This window comes from Mobula birostris, chromosome 12, assembly GCF_030028105.1.
Source record: "Mobula birostris isolate sMobBir1 chromosome 12, sMobBir1.hap1, whole genome shotgun sequence".
In the NCBI taxonomy this organism is placed as follows: Eukaryota; Metazoa; Chordata; class Chondrichthyes; order Myliobatiformes; family Myliobatidae; genus Mobula; species Mobula birostris.
In genome coordinates this window covers 113,375,072-113,395,006 of record NC_092381.1, presented here as the reverse complement: position 1 = coordinate 113,395,006, position 19,935 = coordinate 113,375,072, and the positions used below count along the sequence as shown (strand labels likewise).

Here is a 19,935-nt window from a genome sequence, read left to right as displayed (position 1 = left end):
TCATCAGCCCTCTCCCTCTCCCCACTTATCCAGCAGGAAGCAACAGCACACATCACCAACCGAGCAGGCAATAGCAAAGCCCCTAAAGAGAGACCATGATCTGCAGTCCAAGAAAAACTATTGCTCACCCTACAATTCCACATGGCACAGGCTCTCTCTTTCACCAACAACGGACAGAGAGATGTCACCTTTTCACAGTGAGAGGGGAGACCAACAAAGTAAAACCGCTCACTGACTACAATTTTACAGTCTGCCGCATTGCTTTTATTCCGAGTTTTCCCGACTCGAGATTTGACAGCAAACACTCCCCCACCGCAGAGAGAAAGAGGGTTTTAAGAGTGACTTGAGGGACAACCTGTTCATAGAGGGCAATGTGTGAATGGAACAAGTTGCCAGAGGAATTACGAGCGGTGGGTATAGTTACAACATTTGGACAGCTACACGGACAGGAAAGGTTTAAAGGGATACAGATCAAATGCAGGCAAGTATTGAGTTAGGCAGCTTGGAGCAGTTACTGTGAAGGGTCTGTCTTCGTGCTGCATGCCATTAGAGTTGCTACACAAATACGAATTGCTATGGTCAGCTGGATGACTAAGCTTTCTGCTGTGCCTTGCTGACAGGTCAATTGATCTAATTTAATTGTTTCAAGAACTTATTCTGAAACCTAATTAAGTCCATGGCTTGCTTGTGTGTCTCTATCTTTCCCTTAGGCATCACTGGAGATCTTGTTTCAACTCTAGAAGCTCTGAAAGCCACTGTTGATTAAAGACTAAATATTAGCTTTATTTGTCACACAGCAAAATGTGTCATCTCAATTCAATTCAAGTTTAATTGCCATTCAACCATACATGAATACAGCTAAACGAAGCATTACTCCAGGATCAAGGTGCAAAACACAGTACTAACAGTCACACACAGCACAAAGCACACGCAAGGTAGCAAGCATAAATGGTATCACAATCACTCTAAAAAGAGGGACCAAAACACTCAATCTACATCTGCAGCCAACCACAACAGAGCTTGTCTCCTGCCAAGGAAACACTGGGGGGGGGGGGGCACAGCACCAACTTCATCGTGGACGCCGCACCACACCAACCCTGGTGGACTGCACCAGCTTCAACGCCTCTCTCCTGGCAGCTGCATTAAGGCGACACCAAGGGGAAATCCACAAGGTCAGAGTGAGAATATTACACTTCCTTAGGACATGGTTGGTGCTGAAAAGCACCATGCTAACCACGAAGCTACCTCCTCATTCTTCGAGACTCCAGCAAGTACAAGCCCAGGGCCATCAGACACTCCTCAAACGTTAACCCTTTAATTCCCAGAATCATTCTTGTGAACCTTCTCTGGACACTGTCCAATGCCAGCACATCTTTTTTTAGGTAAGGGGCCCAAAACTGTTCAAGCTAAAGAAATTCTTCCTCATTTCTACTCAAAATAGAAGCCCCTCTGTTTTGAGGTTATGCCCTCTAGTCCTGGACTCTTCCTCTATAGGAAACATCCTCTCCACATGATTACCCCTCATTCTCCTAAATGCCAGTGAGTACAGGACCAGAACCATCAAACACTCCTCATACAATGTCTTTTAATCCCAAAGCATTTCTGTGAACCTCCTTTGAACCCTCTCCAATGTCAGCACATCCTTTCTTAGATAATGAGTCCAAAACTGCTCACAATATTCCATGTGAGGCCTCACCAGTGCCGTATACAGCCTCAGCATTACATCCTTGCCTTCACATTCCAGTGCACTCGAAATATATGGCAACACTGCGTCTGTCTTCCTTACCATCAACTCAACTAGCAAGTTAACCTTCAGGAAATCCTGCGCTAGGACTCCCAAGTCCCTTTGCACCCCTGAATTTTGAACTTGTTCCCATTTAGAAAAATTTCTGTACTCATGTCTGCTTGTTCCTTTTCAAGGTGGTTGGGGTCCTTTTGGAGTCCATGAACTACAGCTGTGTTTAAGCTACAGTCTTCACGGATGGTGGGTCCTAACTCTTTGGAACTTGCCAAGTGGCTTGTGTTGCGGGATCTCCAGGAGCAGCTTGGAAGATGTGCACCTTCAGGGTGCGGCCCTGAGGACAACCCGATTCCTCACCGATGTCGCTGACTGCAGCGTAGTGGGAGATGGAAACATCAAGACAGCGGGAGCAGTTGGTTGGAGGCCTTGGCCAGCTATATCTCTCTCTCTCTCTCTCCCCCCCTCCTCCCGCCCCCCCCCCCCATGATGACTCTCGAGTCAGGGGAACTTGAAATAAGTGACACTGCAGACTATAACATTGAAACAGCAAGCTGCTGGCCTCCCCTCTTCCTGTTGAAGGAGTGATTCTCTCTTCCCCCCTTGTTAGTGAGGGAGGGCCTGCTGGGATGAACTATAGTTTTAATGGACTTTGGGGCTTACTATTGCTTGCATGGTGGGTGGTGGAGGGTGCTGATGCTTCTTACTGGATTAAGTGGGGGGAGCGAGGGGTTGAAGCTTTTGCTGCAGCTTGTGCGCGGGGGGGGGATTTGGGGTTCTAATGTTTTTCTGTCAGTCATTCTTTGGGTTTTTCTCCCTGTTTTGTGAATGTCTGTGAAGAGTAAAAACTTCAGGTTGTATACAATTCTCTGGCATTAAATTGAACCAAAGAATGCCTTTATTCCTTCTACTGTAGGCCTCTAATCTATGGACTGCCTCCAGCAAGTGTCACATGGTGTCAGGGAGAGAAAGAACAACGCTGTTGATCAGATAATATGCACTTCAGACACTCAGCTGCAATGTAATTAGGTTCACGCCTTGCCTGTATGTGATTATTGACGGAATCTCCAGGGAGCCGGAATGAAAGGGAAATGACATGAATTAAAGTTACATTAAACAGCTGGAGACTAATTGCTTCATTTGTTTAGCAAGGGCAGAGTATGTTTTTTTTAAATTATTCAGCCTTCGAAGACAACATCCCTTGTTGTCTAAAGGGGAGAAATAACCTTGGATTGGTATAATTGGAAAATTGGGACATAACATAATGAGGCTGTTTCAACTTCAACAGCAAATATTATCTTCATTTGTATAGACTTTTGTTACTGGTACATCACATCTGAAGGCAATGAAACAGAGTGCCTGACATGTAGGCAAACATAATGAGCCAACCATCAGTTATTTTAATTATTTATTAAGATACAGTGCTGAACAGGCCCTTCCAGCCGTGTCACCCAGCAATCCCCAATTAAACCGTAGTCTAAACACAGGACAGTTTACAATGACCAATTAACCTACTAACCAGTATGTCTTTGAACTGAGAGAGGAAACCCACACGTGCAATGGGAGACCGTCAAACTCCTTACAGACAGCAGCAGGAATTGCACCTGGGGTTGATAAAGTTTAAGGATGTTGGGGAAGTAAGACATGATTCTTGGACTCTTGTAAATAAAGTGTTAAAAAAACTTAAGTGCCACCCTATGTGTGTTAGTGAACAAATTCTGTTGCTTTCGCTGAAGAATATGCCCGCAGTTTGTTTAGATTTAACAGCTTGCTTGATTAGAAGCCTTTTTCAAGGTGACATGAGGGCTGGAATTACTCAGAGCTCACATAGGTCATGTTTTATTGTTCTGCTCCACTGACTTAAGTCTTTTCTTTGGAGAGGCTCAATGATAAAGACATCTGTCTGTAATTAAGTCAGGGGCCTAGCGAAAGGAATGACTGATGCGGGGCGGACAATATATCTATTTGTAATTAAACTCTGATTTAGTGGACTCTCTTATCAAAGTAATTGGGTTTCGCTCTGACTGACTTAGCATACCATTGTAACTGAGTGTTCTTTGTCTGCTCATTCTATAAATTGTAGCATTTCTGTTCTTTAAATCAGAAGCTCATTGAGCCGCCAGAGAGAGGGATAAACTCTGTCCCTTTGATGTCCGGCTTGGAGCACCTCGCCGGCTGAACTGGGAACAATAAACTGGTGAAGAGGTTAAAGTTAATAACTGTGTGGTGTGATTATTGGTCTGGCAATCTTTTTTAAGTTTACAGGGTTGCTGGTGCTGTAAAGCCTTGAGCTAACTACTACACTACCATGCTGTCCCATTAGAAAAATACTAGCTTAAAGGACACTCATTTGTTCATTATGTGCCATGTTTTATAACATGGGCGATGATGGTTCTACCATGATTGTTCTTGACAAATTTTTCTACAGAAGTGGTGTGCCATTGCCTTCTTTTGTAAAGTGACTTTAAAGATGGGTGTGCCTAGCCACTATCAATTCTCTTCAGAGATCATCTGCCTGGCATCAGTGGTCGCATAACCAGGACTTGTGGCATACACCAGCTACTCATATGGCCATCCAACACCTGCTCCCATAGCTTCATGTGACGCTGATTGGAGGGGGGGAGAATCGGGCCTAAGCAGCTGCTATACCTTACCCAAGGAGGACCTACAACACTAGCGGAGGGAAGGAGTTCCTTGTATCTCCTTTGGTAGAGACGTATCTCCACCCCACCACTCAATAAAGGACACTAGCATTTCCATTGAAAACTGTTCCAGAGAGTCGTAAAATTAGTCAGCTCCATCATGGGCACTAGCCTCCGTAGTATCCAGGACATTTTTAAGAAGTGGTGCCTCAGGAAGGTAGCGTCCATCATTAAGGACCCTTATCACCCAGGACATGCCCTCTTCGCTACCATCGGGAAGGAGGTACAGAAGTCTGAAGGCACATACTCAATGATTCAGGAACAGCTTCTTCCTGCAGAGTGAACAAATCCCATGACAAATGCCAGTGATATTAAACCTGATTCTGATACACTAAGATTGCCAATACTACCACTTAAGGCTGACTTATACTTGTGTGTCAACTCGACACCGTAGGTACGGCATCGCCACGAACTCTACATGGATCCTCACACCGTAGCCCGACACGCACCTCTCCCAAAATGTAACTATGCGTTGCAGCAACGCAGACCGCAACAACCGTGATTGGTCCGCCTGGTAGCATCGCATTTCCTCCTACGCTGCAATAGCTTCCCATTGAGTGACTGAAGGGCAGGGAAGGAACTCTGGCTGCAATGCTTTCCATAAAGCTTTACAGACCTCCGAAATTATGGAGGACACATTTCGCTTTTACGAAAAAAGGCGCTCGCTTTAAGCTTGTTTACCCCGTGAAAGACTACCATGACCATGAAGCCTTGCATGGGCAGGTGTGTGCGCATGCGTGACGTGTGCGAATTGCAGAGCGACACTTACACACCAACGCCCAAGTATAAATGCTCACAATGCCGTAGGCCACTTGCATAGGCTACGGCATCGAGTTGACGCAGAAGTATAAGTCAGCCTTCAGGCTGCTTATTTCATTATAATCACTAGATTTAGTTTCATTTGGGTTTTTTAAAATTATTACAAGACTGTTCATCTTTGCTGGTTACTTAAAACTTCATTATTTTGGAGCGCATCATACAGTGTCACCCTCCCCCCAGCCCCTTGCTTAGTGTCTGCTTGGTTTTGGTTTGTTTCCAAGTAACCATTACACCAATTAATTAAACATCATTCCATCTGCTCTCAATCAAGTACAGTCAAGTTTATTGTCTGCTAACTACTAAGATAGGTAAGAGATTCAAGTTATTAGGCATTGGGCAGTTTTACCTGGCTCCATCATCAGCGACCCTCACACTTGGGACATGCTCTATTTTTGCTGCTGTCATCAGGAAGAAGGTACAGGAGTCTCAGGACTCGCACCACAGGTTCAGGAACAGTTATTACCACTCAACCTTTAGGCTCTTAAACCAAAGGGGATAACTTCACTCAACTTCACTTGCCCCATCATTGAAATGTTCCCACAACCAATGGACTCACTTTCAAGGACTCCTCATCCCATGTTCTCAATATTTATTATTTATTTATTACCATTTCTTTATTTTCGTATTTGTATAGTTCATTGTCTTCTGCACACTGGTTGAACGCCCTAGTAGGATGGTCTTCCACTGATTCTGTTACAACTTCTGTTATGGTTATTATTCTATAGATTTATTGAGTATGCCCACAAGAAAATGAATCTCCGGCTGACACTTACTTTGAACTTGAACTATCTAAGTCTCTTAAATGCATCCACATCTACCATCACCCTCAGTGGCGCATTCCATGCGCCCACAACTCTGTGTAAGTCAAGTTTATCATCATTTAACTATCTACATGTATACGGTCAAATGAGATATTTCTCCGGATCATGATCTAAAGCACAGCAGCATACATTACAGATATGTAGCATACAATAACTTGGGAAGTAAGGACAAGAACATACGAAAAAGGAGCAGGAGTAGGCCATCCGGTCCATCGAGCCTGCCCCACCACTCAACAAGATCTCACGTTTACCAACATTGTATTCCATCTGCCAGACCCTTGCCCACTCACTTAACCTATCTATATCCATCTGCAGACTTTCCACATCCTCTCTACAATTTGCTTTTCCACTCAGTATAGTGTCATCAGCAAATTTTGCTACACTACACTCAGTCCCCTCTTCCAAATCATCAATGTAAATGGTAAACAGCTGCGGGCCCAGCACTGACCCCTGCAGCACCCCACTCACCACTGACTGCCAACCGGAGAAACACCCATTTATACCAACTCTCTGTCTTCTATTGGTTAACCAATCCACTATCCATGCATCCGTATCTTATTTATAAGTCTCTTGTGCTGCACCTTATCGAACACCTTCTGGAAATCCAAGTCTACGACATCCACCTGTTCTCCTCTATCCACTGCACCCATTATGTCCTCACAGAACTCCAGTAAGTTGTCAAACAGGAGCTGTCCTTTCTGAATCCATGCTGTGTCTGTCTAATGGAACCACTCCCTTCTAAATGTTTCGCTATTTCTTCCCTAATGACAGCTTCAAGCATTTTCCCGACTACAGATGTCAAGCTAACTGGCCTATAGTTGCCCGTCTTTTGCCTACATCCTTTTTTTAAAATGTGGTATGACATGTGCTATCTTCTAATCCGCAGGACCTGCCCAGAGTCTACAGAGTTTTGATAAATAATTACCAACGCGTCTACCATAACCTCTACCAGTTCCTTCAGCACCCTGGGATGCATTCCATCAGGACCAGGGGACTTATCTACCTTCAGGCCCTCTAGTTTGCTCATCACTATCCCTTTAGTGAGCAGTGATTTTATCAAGGTCCTCACCTCCTATTTCGTCCATAACATCCTTCTTTGCCATATTAGACGTGTCCTCCACTGTGAAGACCGACACAAAATAGTTGTTCAATGCCTCACCCATCTCCTTATCACCCAATAACAATTTCCCCTTATCGTCTTCCAAGGGTCCTACGTTGACTTTAGCCACCCTCTTCCGCTTTATATATTTATAAAAACTTTTGCTATCTGTTTTTATATTTTGTGCTAATTTACTTTCATACTCTATCTTCCCTTTCCTTATTTCTTGTTTAGTTGTTCTCTTGCTTTTTAAAGTTCTCTCAATCCTCCAGTCTCCCACTACTCTTTGCGACTTTGTACGCGAGCTTTTAATTTGAAAATATGCAAATGAATCACACATATATAAACAAAGTAAAGTGCATAAATTAAATACTGTCAGGTACAGAACAGATTAACCGGTGATACTACAAATGCAATGCAGCAGGGAGTTCAGAAGCCTAATGACCTGCGGGAAGAAACTGTTTCCCACCCTGACCATTCTTGTTTTTATGAATTGGAGTCTCCTGCCTGACGGTAGAAAATTAAAGAGGATATAAGATGGATGGGTGGATTCTTAAAAATACTGAAGGGCCCTGTGCACGCAGCGCTCCTGATAAATGCCCCCAATGGACGGTAGGGAAACCCCTATGATCTTCTCAGCCATTCTCACGGTCCTTTGTAGGGACTTCCGATCCAATGTCCAATGTATTGAATCCCAAAGAATTAAAACCCATTCCCACTTATTCTGATGGTGTAAACTGCCAAATGACTCCTCATTCAAATCAACCATTATCCAGTAATTAGTACTCAAAAAAATCTACTGACTGTCTCACTGTAAAGTTCAGTGCAAATTCATTTCTCAACCAGCAATGTTTTGACATCAGAAAGTTCATCTCACCTCTGTCTAATAATATCCAGCTCTTCGCCAATTTGCAAATGACCCTTGGGCTCAAGATCAAATTCTAGAAAACAGAAGGAAAAGATCAGAATGGAATTGTGAAATTGCAGGCCATTAAGGCTAGAGATAAAGATTATCTTTATTTGTCACGTGTACATCGAAGTATGCTGTGAAATGCACTGTTTGTGTCAAAGCAAATCAGCAAGGATTGTGGTGTCATTTGCATCGAGAATGTGCTGCAGATAAGCCGCAAAAGTTGCCATACTTCCTACAGCACATAGCATGCCCACAACTTACTAACCCTTACTCATACGGCTTTTGTGGGAGGAACCAGAACACCCAGAGGAAATCCACGCAGCCACAGGGAGAAGGTACTGACTATTTAAAGACAGTGAAACACAATCTTACAGCTAGGCACTGTAGAGCATTAAATTAATCATGCCAGTGCACTTATAGTGTTATGTAGTGACTGCTTAAATGCTTGACTGCTGTAGCGCTTTAAGGACTTCATTTATGCACATTGCGTAAATCACTGTGATCAGTTACAGTTAAATTCCGCAAGTCAGTGACATGTTTACAAGTTTCAAGCTCAAGATCAGAATTCCTGTAGAATAAACCTATCTTTTAAAACCACATTTTGCTTCAACCTGTGGGCAAATGCGAGATTAGAAATGCGACAGACACACTGAAACTTAATTTGTCAATGAAACTTTCAGATTTTGACCCATATTGAATCCAAGGTTATTGAGGGTGCAAAACTGGACTGCATGGTAACGTAGTGGTTAGCATAACATTTTATAGTACAGACGGCGCAGGTTCAATTCCCACCCATTGCCCATAAAACTTTGTACATTCTCTCCGTGACCGCGTGGGTGTCGTCCCTTAGTCCAAAGACACATGGGATGGTAGAGTAATTGGTGATTGTAAATTGGCTAATTTGAAGTATCGCTATTTAAAAAAAAACTTGCCAATATATTTATTTATTGAGATACAGTAACATAGACCCTACTGGCCCTCCAAGCCAAAAGCCCAGCAATCCCCCGATTTCATCCTAGCCTAATCACAGGACTATTTATTATTATTATTACATATTTTCTCTCTCTTTTGTATTTGCACAGTATGTGGTCTTACGCACATTGGTTGCTTGTCTTTGTTTTATGCGTTGTATTGATACTATTGTATTTCTTTGTATTAACAATAATTGCATGAAAGAAAAGGAATCTCAGGGTTGCATATGGTGACATAAATGTATGCATTTATTAATAAATTTACTTCAAACATTGAAATGCTCACCTGGTTTGTCACCAACCACTTCAACCACGACAGCCTGACTTTCATCACCTACAGGCTTCCAAGATAAGGAGCATAATTAGAAATCAGAATAACAATGGGAACAAGTTTGGAGACAGATGGTTTCTCCCAATTCGGCCTCCCCTACATAGGTGAGCTCCCCACTAATCTCCATCCAGCAGCCTAAAGGCTGATTTATACTTGTGCATCAAATGGACACCGTAGCCTATGCAAGTGGCCTACGCCATTGTGAGCATTTATACTTGTGCGTTGGTGTGTCTGCGTCGCTCTGCAATTTGGGCACGTCGCGAATGCGCACACACCTGCCCGCGCAAGGCTTCATGGTCATGGTAGTCTTTCTCGGGGTAAACAAGTTTAAAGCGAGCGTCTTTTTTCGTAAAAGTGAAATGTGTCCTCCATAATTTCTGAGATCTGTAAAGCTTTACAGAACGCATTACAGTCAGGGTTCCTTCCCTACCCTTCAGTCGCCCAATGGGAAGCTATTGCAGTGTAGGAGGAAATAGGAAATACGATGCTACCAAGCTGACCAATCACAGTTGTTCGGTCTGTGTTGCCGCGACGCATAGTTACATTTTGGGAGAGGTATGCATCAGGCTACGGCTTAGGGATCCACATAGGCTCTGTGTAGGGTTCGCGGCGAATGGCATCGAGTTGACGCAGAAGTATAAATCAGCCTTAAGCGCTACATCTTCTCCCCCTCCTCCATTCACAGCCCAAACAGTCCTTCCAGATGAGGCAATATTTCTCCTTCAAATCTGCGAGGGTGTTTTTAGAGTCCAATGCTGTCAATGGGGGCTCATCTACATAAGTGAGACCTGTCGTAAATTGGGGGATTGCTTTGTCAATCTAATTACTGTCCTCTTGTTAAAAAAAATGTATAAAATTACTTTGGTTGAAACATAAGGTTAAAGTTATTTTTCCAGACAATACTGGGCTGGAAATATATCTCTTGCAAGTAAAACAATAAATGCATTAATAATGTGATCCACTCTGAATTTGTTCTAGTTTGTTACTTTATATTAGAAGACCTAGCTGAACAGCACATGGCAAATGTCAATAACTCTTGCCCGTGTGTATTTTATCAGGCAGAATAATAAAGAGATGGTCCATATGACACACCCTTTTCATTCCTGAAGGGCATCAGTGAATCATAAACACGAGATTCTGCAGACGTTGGAAATCCAGAATAATCACACAAAAAGGTTTGTACATCATTGAGGACCCCCATCACCCAGGACATGCCCTCTTCTCATTGCTACCATCAGAAATGAGGTACCGAAGCCCGAAGGCACACTCTCAATAACTCAGGAACAACTCAGGATAATTCAGCAACTCCTCTACCATCAGATTTCTGAATGAACATTGAACCCATGAACACTACCTGACTATCTTTTTAATGTTTCCACTACTTGAACTATTTAACATAATATAGTTACTGCCATTTAGATTGTTTTCTCTATTATTATGTATTGCATTGTACTGCTGCGGCAAAGTCAGCAAATTTCATGACATATGCCGGTGATACAAAACCCGATTCTGATTCTAAATACTGGAGGAACTCAGCAGACCAGGCAGCATCCATAATAAGCAGTCGACATTCTGGGCCGAGATCCTTCATCAGGCCTAATATCAGCTATTTATTCTTCTCCATAGATGTTGCCCGACCTGCTGAGTTCCTCCAGCATTTTGTCTGTGTTACATCGGTGAATCAGATAGGCACAAATACAAATGCAGAGCGACTTGCAGGTATACAGGAACGAGTTTTAAACAGATACACACAGCTTACCACACTTGGATGAGTCCAGTTGGGTAGTTTCAATGCTTTCAGAAAGAAGCATTCATCCAGCTCACTCTCTTGATGATACAGTATATTTAATTCTGAACGAATTTCCTTCCCCCTGCTTCGCAGCCTTGAGAAATCAGGATGCTGTTTCCAATAGTAAGATGTACAGTACATTAGGTTTAAAAATTCATCCTTTAACAGCCACTTTCATACAATGATCCACACTGGGCTTTGTCTTTCATGCTCACTTTACCAAACAAACAGCAGTGCACTACAGTTCAAAGCTTCGTTTATTATCAAACAATGTACATATGCAACTTTGAAATTCGTCTTCTGCAGATAGCCACGAAACAAAGAAAAGCTACGCAAGGCATTCAGAGAGAAACATCAAACCTATCCCCCCGGCACAGAAAAAGAATGGCAACCCAAAAAAACTAACAAAATGCAACAAGAACATTGACCCCAAACCCTCCTCCCTTCATACAACAAAACAAAAAAGAACAGGTGAAAACACAGAATATAAAAATCATAAAACTGAAAAAATCCACAGTCCATTAACACAGTCCAATCCGTAAAAGCAGAATCTCGGTAATACCATCCTAAGGAATGGCCTAATTCTGTTCCCATGTCTTATTGTGTAAACAAAGGTGAAACAGTAGACATTCTACAGTTGCTTGGATAGAAGTTGTACTGGTGAGTCTGGTGGTACATACACTACCATCTTGCTCCTGACCCCTTGCACCATTATCCAGTAGTGTGGCACCATCTTCCATAAAACCTTAAGACGAATTAGGCCATTCGTCCCATTGTCTTTACTCCATCACTTGATATCATGGCTGATTTAATGATGAAATGGTGGAGCAGACTCGATGGACTGAATGACCTAATTCCATTCCTGTGTCTAACGGTCTTTTGTTACCCTGCACACAATTTCAGCCAGGTTTCTGCATCTAAACTCAATAAACCATCAGGCTATGGGGAAAAGAGTGAAAGGTAGGATTAAGATTACAGGCAGGTGCTTAATGGCCTCCTTCTATACTGTAATAATTCATCAGAATCTATATTTGCAAACCCACCAACCCATCAATTACTTATCCAATCCGATCCCATTCAATCTTTCCTTTGCCTCCAGGGCCCATTTCAGGCTGAAGTCGCGACAGCCACTGAGGGACCGTTCAGGAAGAGAAGCGCAGACGTAGACAAGCCTCCTGCATTTGTTTAGTTAAATATTCATTTGTTGTATGCTTACTTCTTCAGTCTTTTGATATGAGGAAATTTGATGGAATACCCATTAAGTGTAACTAGATGTTCACAAGACAACTCAGGAGCAGGCTCGCAATGTTGTGCCAAACCAGCTAAAAACCAAATCAAAAACACCCAATCACTAATCCCTCCTACCTACAGCAAGTCCATATCCCACCATCTTTCGCATATTCATGTGTCTATCCAAATGTCTCTCAGAAGCGTCTACCATAATACCAGGTATCCGTGACACGGAGTAAAAACCTTACCCTCACATCCCCTCTGAACGTACCCCTTCTCACCTTCAATGCACACCCTCTGGTATTGGGCATTTCAACCCTGGGTAGCAGATACTCTCTGTCCACTCTATCTATGCCTCACACAATCTTGCAAACCTCCATCAGATCTCCTCTCAGCCCCTGATGCTCCAGAGAAAACAACCCAAGTTTGTTCAGCCTCTCATGATAGCACATGCCCTCTAAACCAAGCAGCATCCTAGTAAACCTCTTCTGCATCCTCTCCAAAGCCTCAACATCCTTCCTATAGTGGGGCAACCAGAACTGTATGCAACACTCCAGATATGGTCTAACCAAAGTTTTATAAACTTGCAACATAACCTCTTGACTTTTGAACTCAATGACTCGATTAATAAAAGCACACTTTCCACAAGCCTTCTTAACCACCTTATTGACCCGTGTAGCCACTTTCAAGGAGCAATGAATTTGGATCCTAAGATCTCTCTGCTCAGCAACACTGTTAAGGATCCTTCCCTTAACAGAGTGCTGTCTCCTCACGTTTGCCTAGCTGAGGTGCAGCACCTCACATTTATCTGGGTTAAACTCTATCTGTTTATTTCTCAGCCCATATCTGCAACTGATCTGTATCATGTTGTATTCTTTGTCAGTATCCTGGTTTTGTATAGTTTAAGGTAGTTCAGATAAACATTTGGTCATTTATAAATAAATAGTTAACATGCCCATTAGCAATCTGCGCCTTCTGAAAACCCCCCACCCATGTTACACCTCTCTACTTGCCAGGCATTCTTTCTTTTCCATACCACCCCTGCTAACCCTCCCCAAACTCACTGTCTCCTCAGTGTCTTCTCTCTGCACTGGACGAAGTTGTGCCAGAGGAGCCCATTCTATAAAGTGTGATGCTTTGAGTTTCACGCATGACAGAACAGCAGAGCCTCCCCTTCAGGAGGGGCTCCTCTACGCGTCATACCAAGAACTCTTATGGGCCTAGTTCCATCAATGTGATGTCTCTTGCCTAGATATTAGCCCACAAGGTAAAGATTACAAATACAAGAGATTCTGCAGAGGCTGGAAATCTGGAGTAACACACACAAAATCCTGGAGACACTCAGCAGATAGGGTAGCATCTATTGAGAGGAACAGATAGTCCAAGGTTCAGGCCAAGACCCTTCATCAGAACTGGAAACGAAGGTGAAGAACTCAGAAAAGAAGGTCGGGAGAGGAACGGAGTACAAGCTGGAAGATGATAGCCAGGTGTTTCTGGGGGGGGGGAGAGATGGGGGGGAGAGATGGGTGGGTGGGGGAATTTAACTGTGCATCAAAACTTACAGCGACTTGCATCATTCGCAGTAAATCAGCGAGGATTGCGCTGAACAACCCATGAGTGTCACCATGCTTCCAGCAACAACTTTCTAACAGTAACCCAGACATCTTAGGGATATGGGAAGAAACCCACACAGTCACAGGGAGAACATACCAACTCCTTACAGCCAGCGGAGACAATCAAACCTCAATCTGGTGCTGTAAAATGATTGCACTAACTGCTCTACTACCATGCCACCCACAACCCTCACTCACAGCTGGAAAGCAAATGAGGGTGACGATACTTACCGACTGAAGTGCTTCTTTATTTTGTTTATCCTAAAAAATACAAAATTACCAATTCAAGTTAAAAACACCTAAACGTATAGAACATTTGTACTGATAAGATTCCCCCCTTTATACCCCTTCTGCACAGGATTCCACATACTAAGCATCCCGTTACTTTTTCCTCTTCTGTGTATTCCCACAGATTTTCTCCTTCAGTTCCTCTGGTATCCACCAAACACGAAGATCTATTAACAGCTTCAAATTACTGAGGAATGCACACAGCTAGACTTTCTGTTCACCTGATACTGCCTAGTGTGGCTTCAAAGTTCAAAGTAAATTTATTATCAAAGTATATTCCATACACAACCCTGAGATTCATTTGCTTGCGGCTATTCACAGTAGAACAAAGAAATACAATAAAATCAATGAAAAACTACACACAAAGGCTGACAGACAGCCAATATGCAAAAGACAAGCAGTGCAAATACAAAAAAAATACAAAATATAAAAATAAAAACAATCTAGTAAATAAATAATACATATAACATGAGGTGTAAAGAGTCCTGGAAAGTGAGTCTGTAGGTTGTGGAATCAGTTCAGTATTAAGGTGAGTGAAGTTATCCATACTGGTTCAGGAGCCTGATGGTTGTGGGGTAATAACTGTTCCTGAACCTGGTGGTGTGGGACCTGAGGCTCATTGTGGTGAGTGAAGTTATCCACACTGGTTCAGGAGCCTGATGGTGGTGGGGTAATAACTGTTCCTGAACCTGGTGGTGTGGGACCTGAGGCTCATTGTGGTGAGTGAAGTTATCCACACTGGTTCAGGAGCCTGATGGTTGTCGGGTAATAACTGTTCCTGAACCTGGTGGTGTGGGACCTGAGGCTCATTGTGGTGAGTGAAGTTATCCACACTGGTTCAGGAGCCTGATGGTTGAGGAGTGATAACTGTTCCTGAACCTGGTGGTGTGGGACCTGAGGCTCATTGTGGTGAGTGAAGTTATCCACACTGGTTCAGGAGCCTGATGGTTGTCGGGTAATAACTGTTCCTGAACCTGGTGGTGTGGGACCTGAGGCTCATTGTGGTGAGTGAAGTTATCCACACTGGTTCAGGAGCCTGATGGTTGAGGGGTAATAACGGTTCCTGAACCTGGTGGTGTGGGACCTGAGGCTCATTGTGGTGAGTGAAGTTATCCACACTGGTTCAGGAGCCTGATGGTTGAGGAGTGATAACTGTTCCTGAACCTGGTGGCGTGGGACCTAAGGCTGCTGTATCTCCTTCCCAATGGTAGCAATGAGAAGAGAGCATGGCCTGGATGGTGGGAGTCCTTGATGATGGATGCTGCTTTCTCGTGGCAGTGTTCCTTATAAATGTTCTCAGTGGTGGGGTGGGGGTTCTGCCTGTAGCCAGTATTTTTAGGCATTTTCTATCTTGGGTATTGGGGTTTCCTTTCTGGCTTGGTGTGTGCCTGACACAAAACTTCAATGCTTCCAGTCCAACTCCAAAATAACCAGCAAAACAAAAACAGAGTGCGCTGGGTGCACTGTTGACTTTGCCTTCTATCAAGATGAGACTTCCATTCTACTGTATTCAATGCTAACAGTGTGGCTTTCTCCACATTTGAGCCACTCTGTTCTGAACTGATGAGAAGTGAGGGGAGGAGTTGGAAAAGATGGCACCAGAGGTTTTTGTTGATCCAGACACTTCTTCCAGTTCGTCTGCAAAGCAGCTTATTCTTCTTTTCTCAACCTTTCAACATGGCTGGGGTCCTGTCAGAGTCTGTGATCTACAGCTATGGCTCACGCAAGCAGTGCATTCTCGGAGCCACCGGACAGCCTGGCATTTCAATATCCGCAGGTGCGGCCTGGAAGACGTGCCTTTGGGGTGTGGCCCCGTGGACGATCCAACTCCTCGTTGCTGTCACCAACTGAAGCATTGTGGGAGACTGAAACATCGAGACAGCAGGTGGTGTGCACTGCTGTCACAAGAAGGACCATGTACTCGAGCGATGCTCTCTTTTTGATGGTGACAGCCTGTCGGTCCAAGTCTCGGGGGCGGGGGACTCAGAAAGCAACACAGAAGATTACAACATCCAACAGCGAGCTGCTGGTATCCCATTCTCGTTGTTGCAGGAGTGATCTCTCTCTCCCTTGCTAGTGAGAGAGAGCCTGTCTGAATTACTGAAGTGTTGGATTATGGGTGATTCTTTGTTTTTTTCTGTTTTCTGAATGTCTGTGAAGAGTAAGAATTTCAAGCTGTATACATTCACTGATATTAAATTGAACCATTTGATTTGACGGTGATGTCGACATCCTGAATAAAACTGGCAGGAATGACTCTGAGCTTCCAACCGCCCGCCTCCTTCAATCAAGATCAAAGTCCTATCTTTCAGTCTATTGCCTCCTACAATGTTACAATAAGACCCAATGCAGGCTCAGGGAACAAATCATGTGTCTCCTGGATGAGTTAAGCTTACAGCACTCAACACTGAATTCACCACCTTCAGCTAACGTGCACTTTCTTTTGTTTGTACGTGCCATTTATTTGTTATATCCTGAACGTCCCTATAAGCCAGACTATATATCACCCAAACTTCGTAATGTCAGCAACACATTATACAGGCAAGGTGAACATCCATTAAATTGCACTCTATTGCTGACATTTAAACCTTTGACAAACTTCTATAGATATGTAGTGGAGTATATTGTTATGCACCAGCAGCAATAGATATGAAACTGAGTCAGGTTTTTATAAACAAACAATTTATCAACCTCTGCTCAAAACATAGAAAAGTTAACGAACGACTAACTTAAACAGAAGTTAATGGTGTTATGCGTCTGTAGTTATCAAACAGTCGAACTTAGACAATTCTTAACAGATCTTACTTAAGCACAGTCTCAAGGCGGTAGTTTAATAAGTGATTTATAGTCATTAAGGAGAGACTTCCCTGAAACGATTCCTTTGAAGTAATGACGAATCTGCGGATCACAGCCGAGAGATGCCTTGTCCGAAAAAATCACGAAGAAATAAAGTGTCCTAAAGGAACTGACCTTTTGGCTGGAGGGTGGTCACTGCACAAACCTTCCCGACCTTGCAGGGGTTTAACTCAAATGTGCATGCCACAATTCCCGAATGCAAATTCAAAAAGGTCGATCATTCCCAAGACACTGAACGACGTTAACTTTACCCAATCCTTTGGGTTCGGATAACACTGGTAATGTCTTCACTCTCTGATACTGGACTGTAAGGGGAAAATAAACGTGCAACAAACAAAACCAGTGGCGTCTCCAAAACATCCGACCGGCAACAACGATGTTGCACTAAAAATAAAAATGAGAACTGCATCACAGTGGCGGGCTTTTCCTTCCTACCATGCCATCACGTGACATCACATCACCCTGCTATCATGAGACAATTACATCATGCCCATCACGAGATAATGACATAATGCTCACAAAATAATTACAACAAGCTCACAAGATAATTACATCATGTTCACAGATATATGTAACAATATTGACTGGCTACATCATGGTCTGGTATGGAAACACCAATGCCTTTGAAAAGAGAATCCTACAAAAGGTAGTGGATTCAGCCCAGTACATCATGGGTAAAGCCCTCCCAACCACTGAGAACATCTACATGAAACACTGTCGTAGGAAAGCAGCATCCATCATCAGAGATCCCCACCACCCAGGCCATGCTCTCTTCTCGGGGCTGCCATCAGATAGAAGGTACAGGAGCCTCAGGACTCTCAGCACCAGGTTCAACCATCAGGCTATTGAACAAAAGGGGATAACTACACTCACTTCTATTCAGGATGTCGACATCCTGAATAAAACTGCAGGAGTGACTCTGAGCTTCCAACTGAAATGTTGCCACAACCAATTATCTCATTTTAAGGACTCCTTGTCTCATTATCTGATGTTCTCATTATTTATTGCTATTTATTGATATTTGCATCTGCACAGTTTGTTGTCTTCTGCATTCTGGTTGATCTTTCATTAATCCTGTTACAGTTACTATTCTATAGATTTACAGAGTATGCCCATAAAAAATTGAATCTCTGGGTTATATATGGTGATGACATTTATGCATTTTAATAACAAGATTTCTTTGAACTTTGAAGATTCCCTTTCTTCTGCCCATTGCCCTCCCCACCTCCAGTTCCTCAGACTAACTTGCTCTCTCTTTTTCTCAGTCCAGATGAGAGTCTTTGATCTGAAACATGAGCCAGCTTCCCTTTCCACATACTGCCTAACTAGCAGAATTCTTCCAACGTTTTCTTCCTTAATGAAACTAACTGAGCGCACTCAGGTGAATGGAAGAGAGCCAGGGGTTCTGGTCTGAAGAACAAAGGACTCTCAATCTCCTGGCCAATAGTTCTAAAATTAAACACTCTTCAGCAACACACACAAAACGCAGGTCAGGCAGCATCTGTGGAAACGAATAAATAGTTTACGTTTCAGGCAGAGACCTTCTTCAGGACTGAAAAGGACAGGGGGAAGATGCCAGAATGAAAAGGTGTGGAGGTGAGGGAAGGAGGATAGCTGGAAGGTGATGGGTGAAGCCAGGTGGGTGGGAAAGGTCAAGGGCTGGAGAAGAAGGAATCTGACAAGAGAGTGGACCATAGGAGAAAGGGAAGGAGGAGGGGACCTCAAGGAAGGTGATAGGCAGGTGAGAAGAGGTAAAAGGTCAGAGTGGGGAATAGAGGAAGAGGGGAGGTAGAAATTTATTTACCAGAAGGAGAAATTGATATTCATGCCATCAGGCTGGTGGCTACCCAGACGTTAAATATGGTGTTGCTCCTCCAACCTGAGGGTGGCCTTGTCATGGCACAAGAGGAGGCCATGGACCGACATGTCGGAATGGGAATGGGAATGGGAATACTCTCATACTGTTACACATAATACTGAAAATTGAGGATCCTATTGAAGTAAAGTTGTATAAATGGACTTTAATCTGAAACACAACAACTATTTTTCCAATGGGACCACAACCTTGTCTGAGTGCTTGGAGGTTTGCGTGCCTCAATGACCCAGAGAGCTATGTTGGCTGGAGTCAGGGCATTATGCTTTGGCTCGTGGTAGGGTCACCAATGCTAAACAGGTCAAAGGGTAGAGGCCAGACTAAGAGCAGTCCACCGGTCCTCCAGGTTCGGGGGTTCAGCTCAGGGCTAACAACCCTGACTGGTCAAACAAAACTGTTACAGAAACAGCAATGAAGAGAATTCTACATGAGTTCCTGAGTCCCCACTTGGGACATGTATGACTGACAGTAGTGAAAAACCAAGAGGAAGTTACTGACTTGATGAAGAAAGCCCTGAACACCACCAGAGATGGACGACCTTCACTGCTGCCCCAAACACCAGTGGTGTAACGGGCATTAAACATGCACACTATTCATATATAAGTGATACTTTCCACTCATTCTCCAGGAGGGCTGTTCTGCAGCTGAATGATGCTACATCCCGGCTTGCCAATGGCCTTTGAGTATTAAGGACTATCGAAGACACTTGCTGCATGTAAATATGGGAAATTTTATTTAATTAAACTGTACCTCGTGCATTGTAAATTATCTGTTTTGCATGGACCGGAGTAGCACCACAATCTCGTTGTCTTGAGCGATGATAATAAAGTTCTAATCTATTCTTTCTGCATGCTGACTTTCAGAATCAGAATCATGTTGAGTATCACCAGCT

At 43.5% G+C, this 19,935-nt stretch overlaps 1 protein-coding gene across 5 annotated transcripts in view; it reads right to left on the bottom strand.

The window, feature by feature from the left end:
• sars2 (seryl-tRNA synthetase 2, mitochondrial) overlaps positions 1-19,935 on the bottom strand; it is a 124,919-nt gene that overhangs the window by 93,813 nt on the left and 11,171 nt on the right. For all 5 annotated transcript variants that reach the window (XR_011888095.1, XR_011888096.1, XM_072274512.1 and 2 more), the window contains exons 3-6: positions 14,258-14,287; positions 11,154-11,294; positions 9,350-9,404; positions 8,057-8,120 (exon numbers count right to left, since the gene is read on the bottom strand). Coding sequence is in view for 3 of the 5 variants with exons in the window: in XM_072274512.1 (XP_072130613.1) it covers positions 8,057-8,120; positions 9,350-9,404; positions 11,154-11,294; positions 14,258-14,287 (290 nt within the window). In the remaining 2 variants the exon portion in view is untranslated. The remainder of the gene's footprint in view (positions 1-8,056; positions 8,121-9,349; positions 9,405-11,153; positions 11,295-14,257; positions 14,288-19,935) is intronic.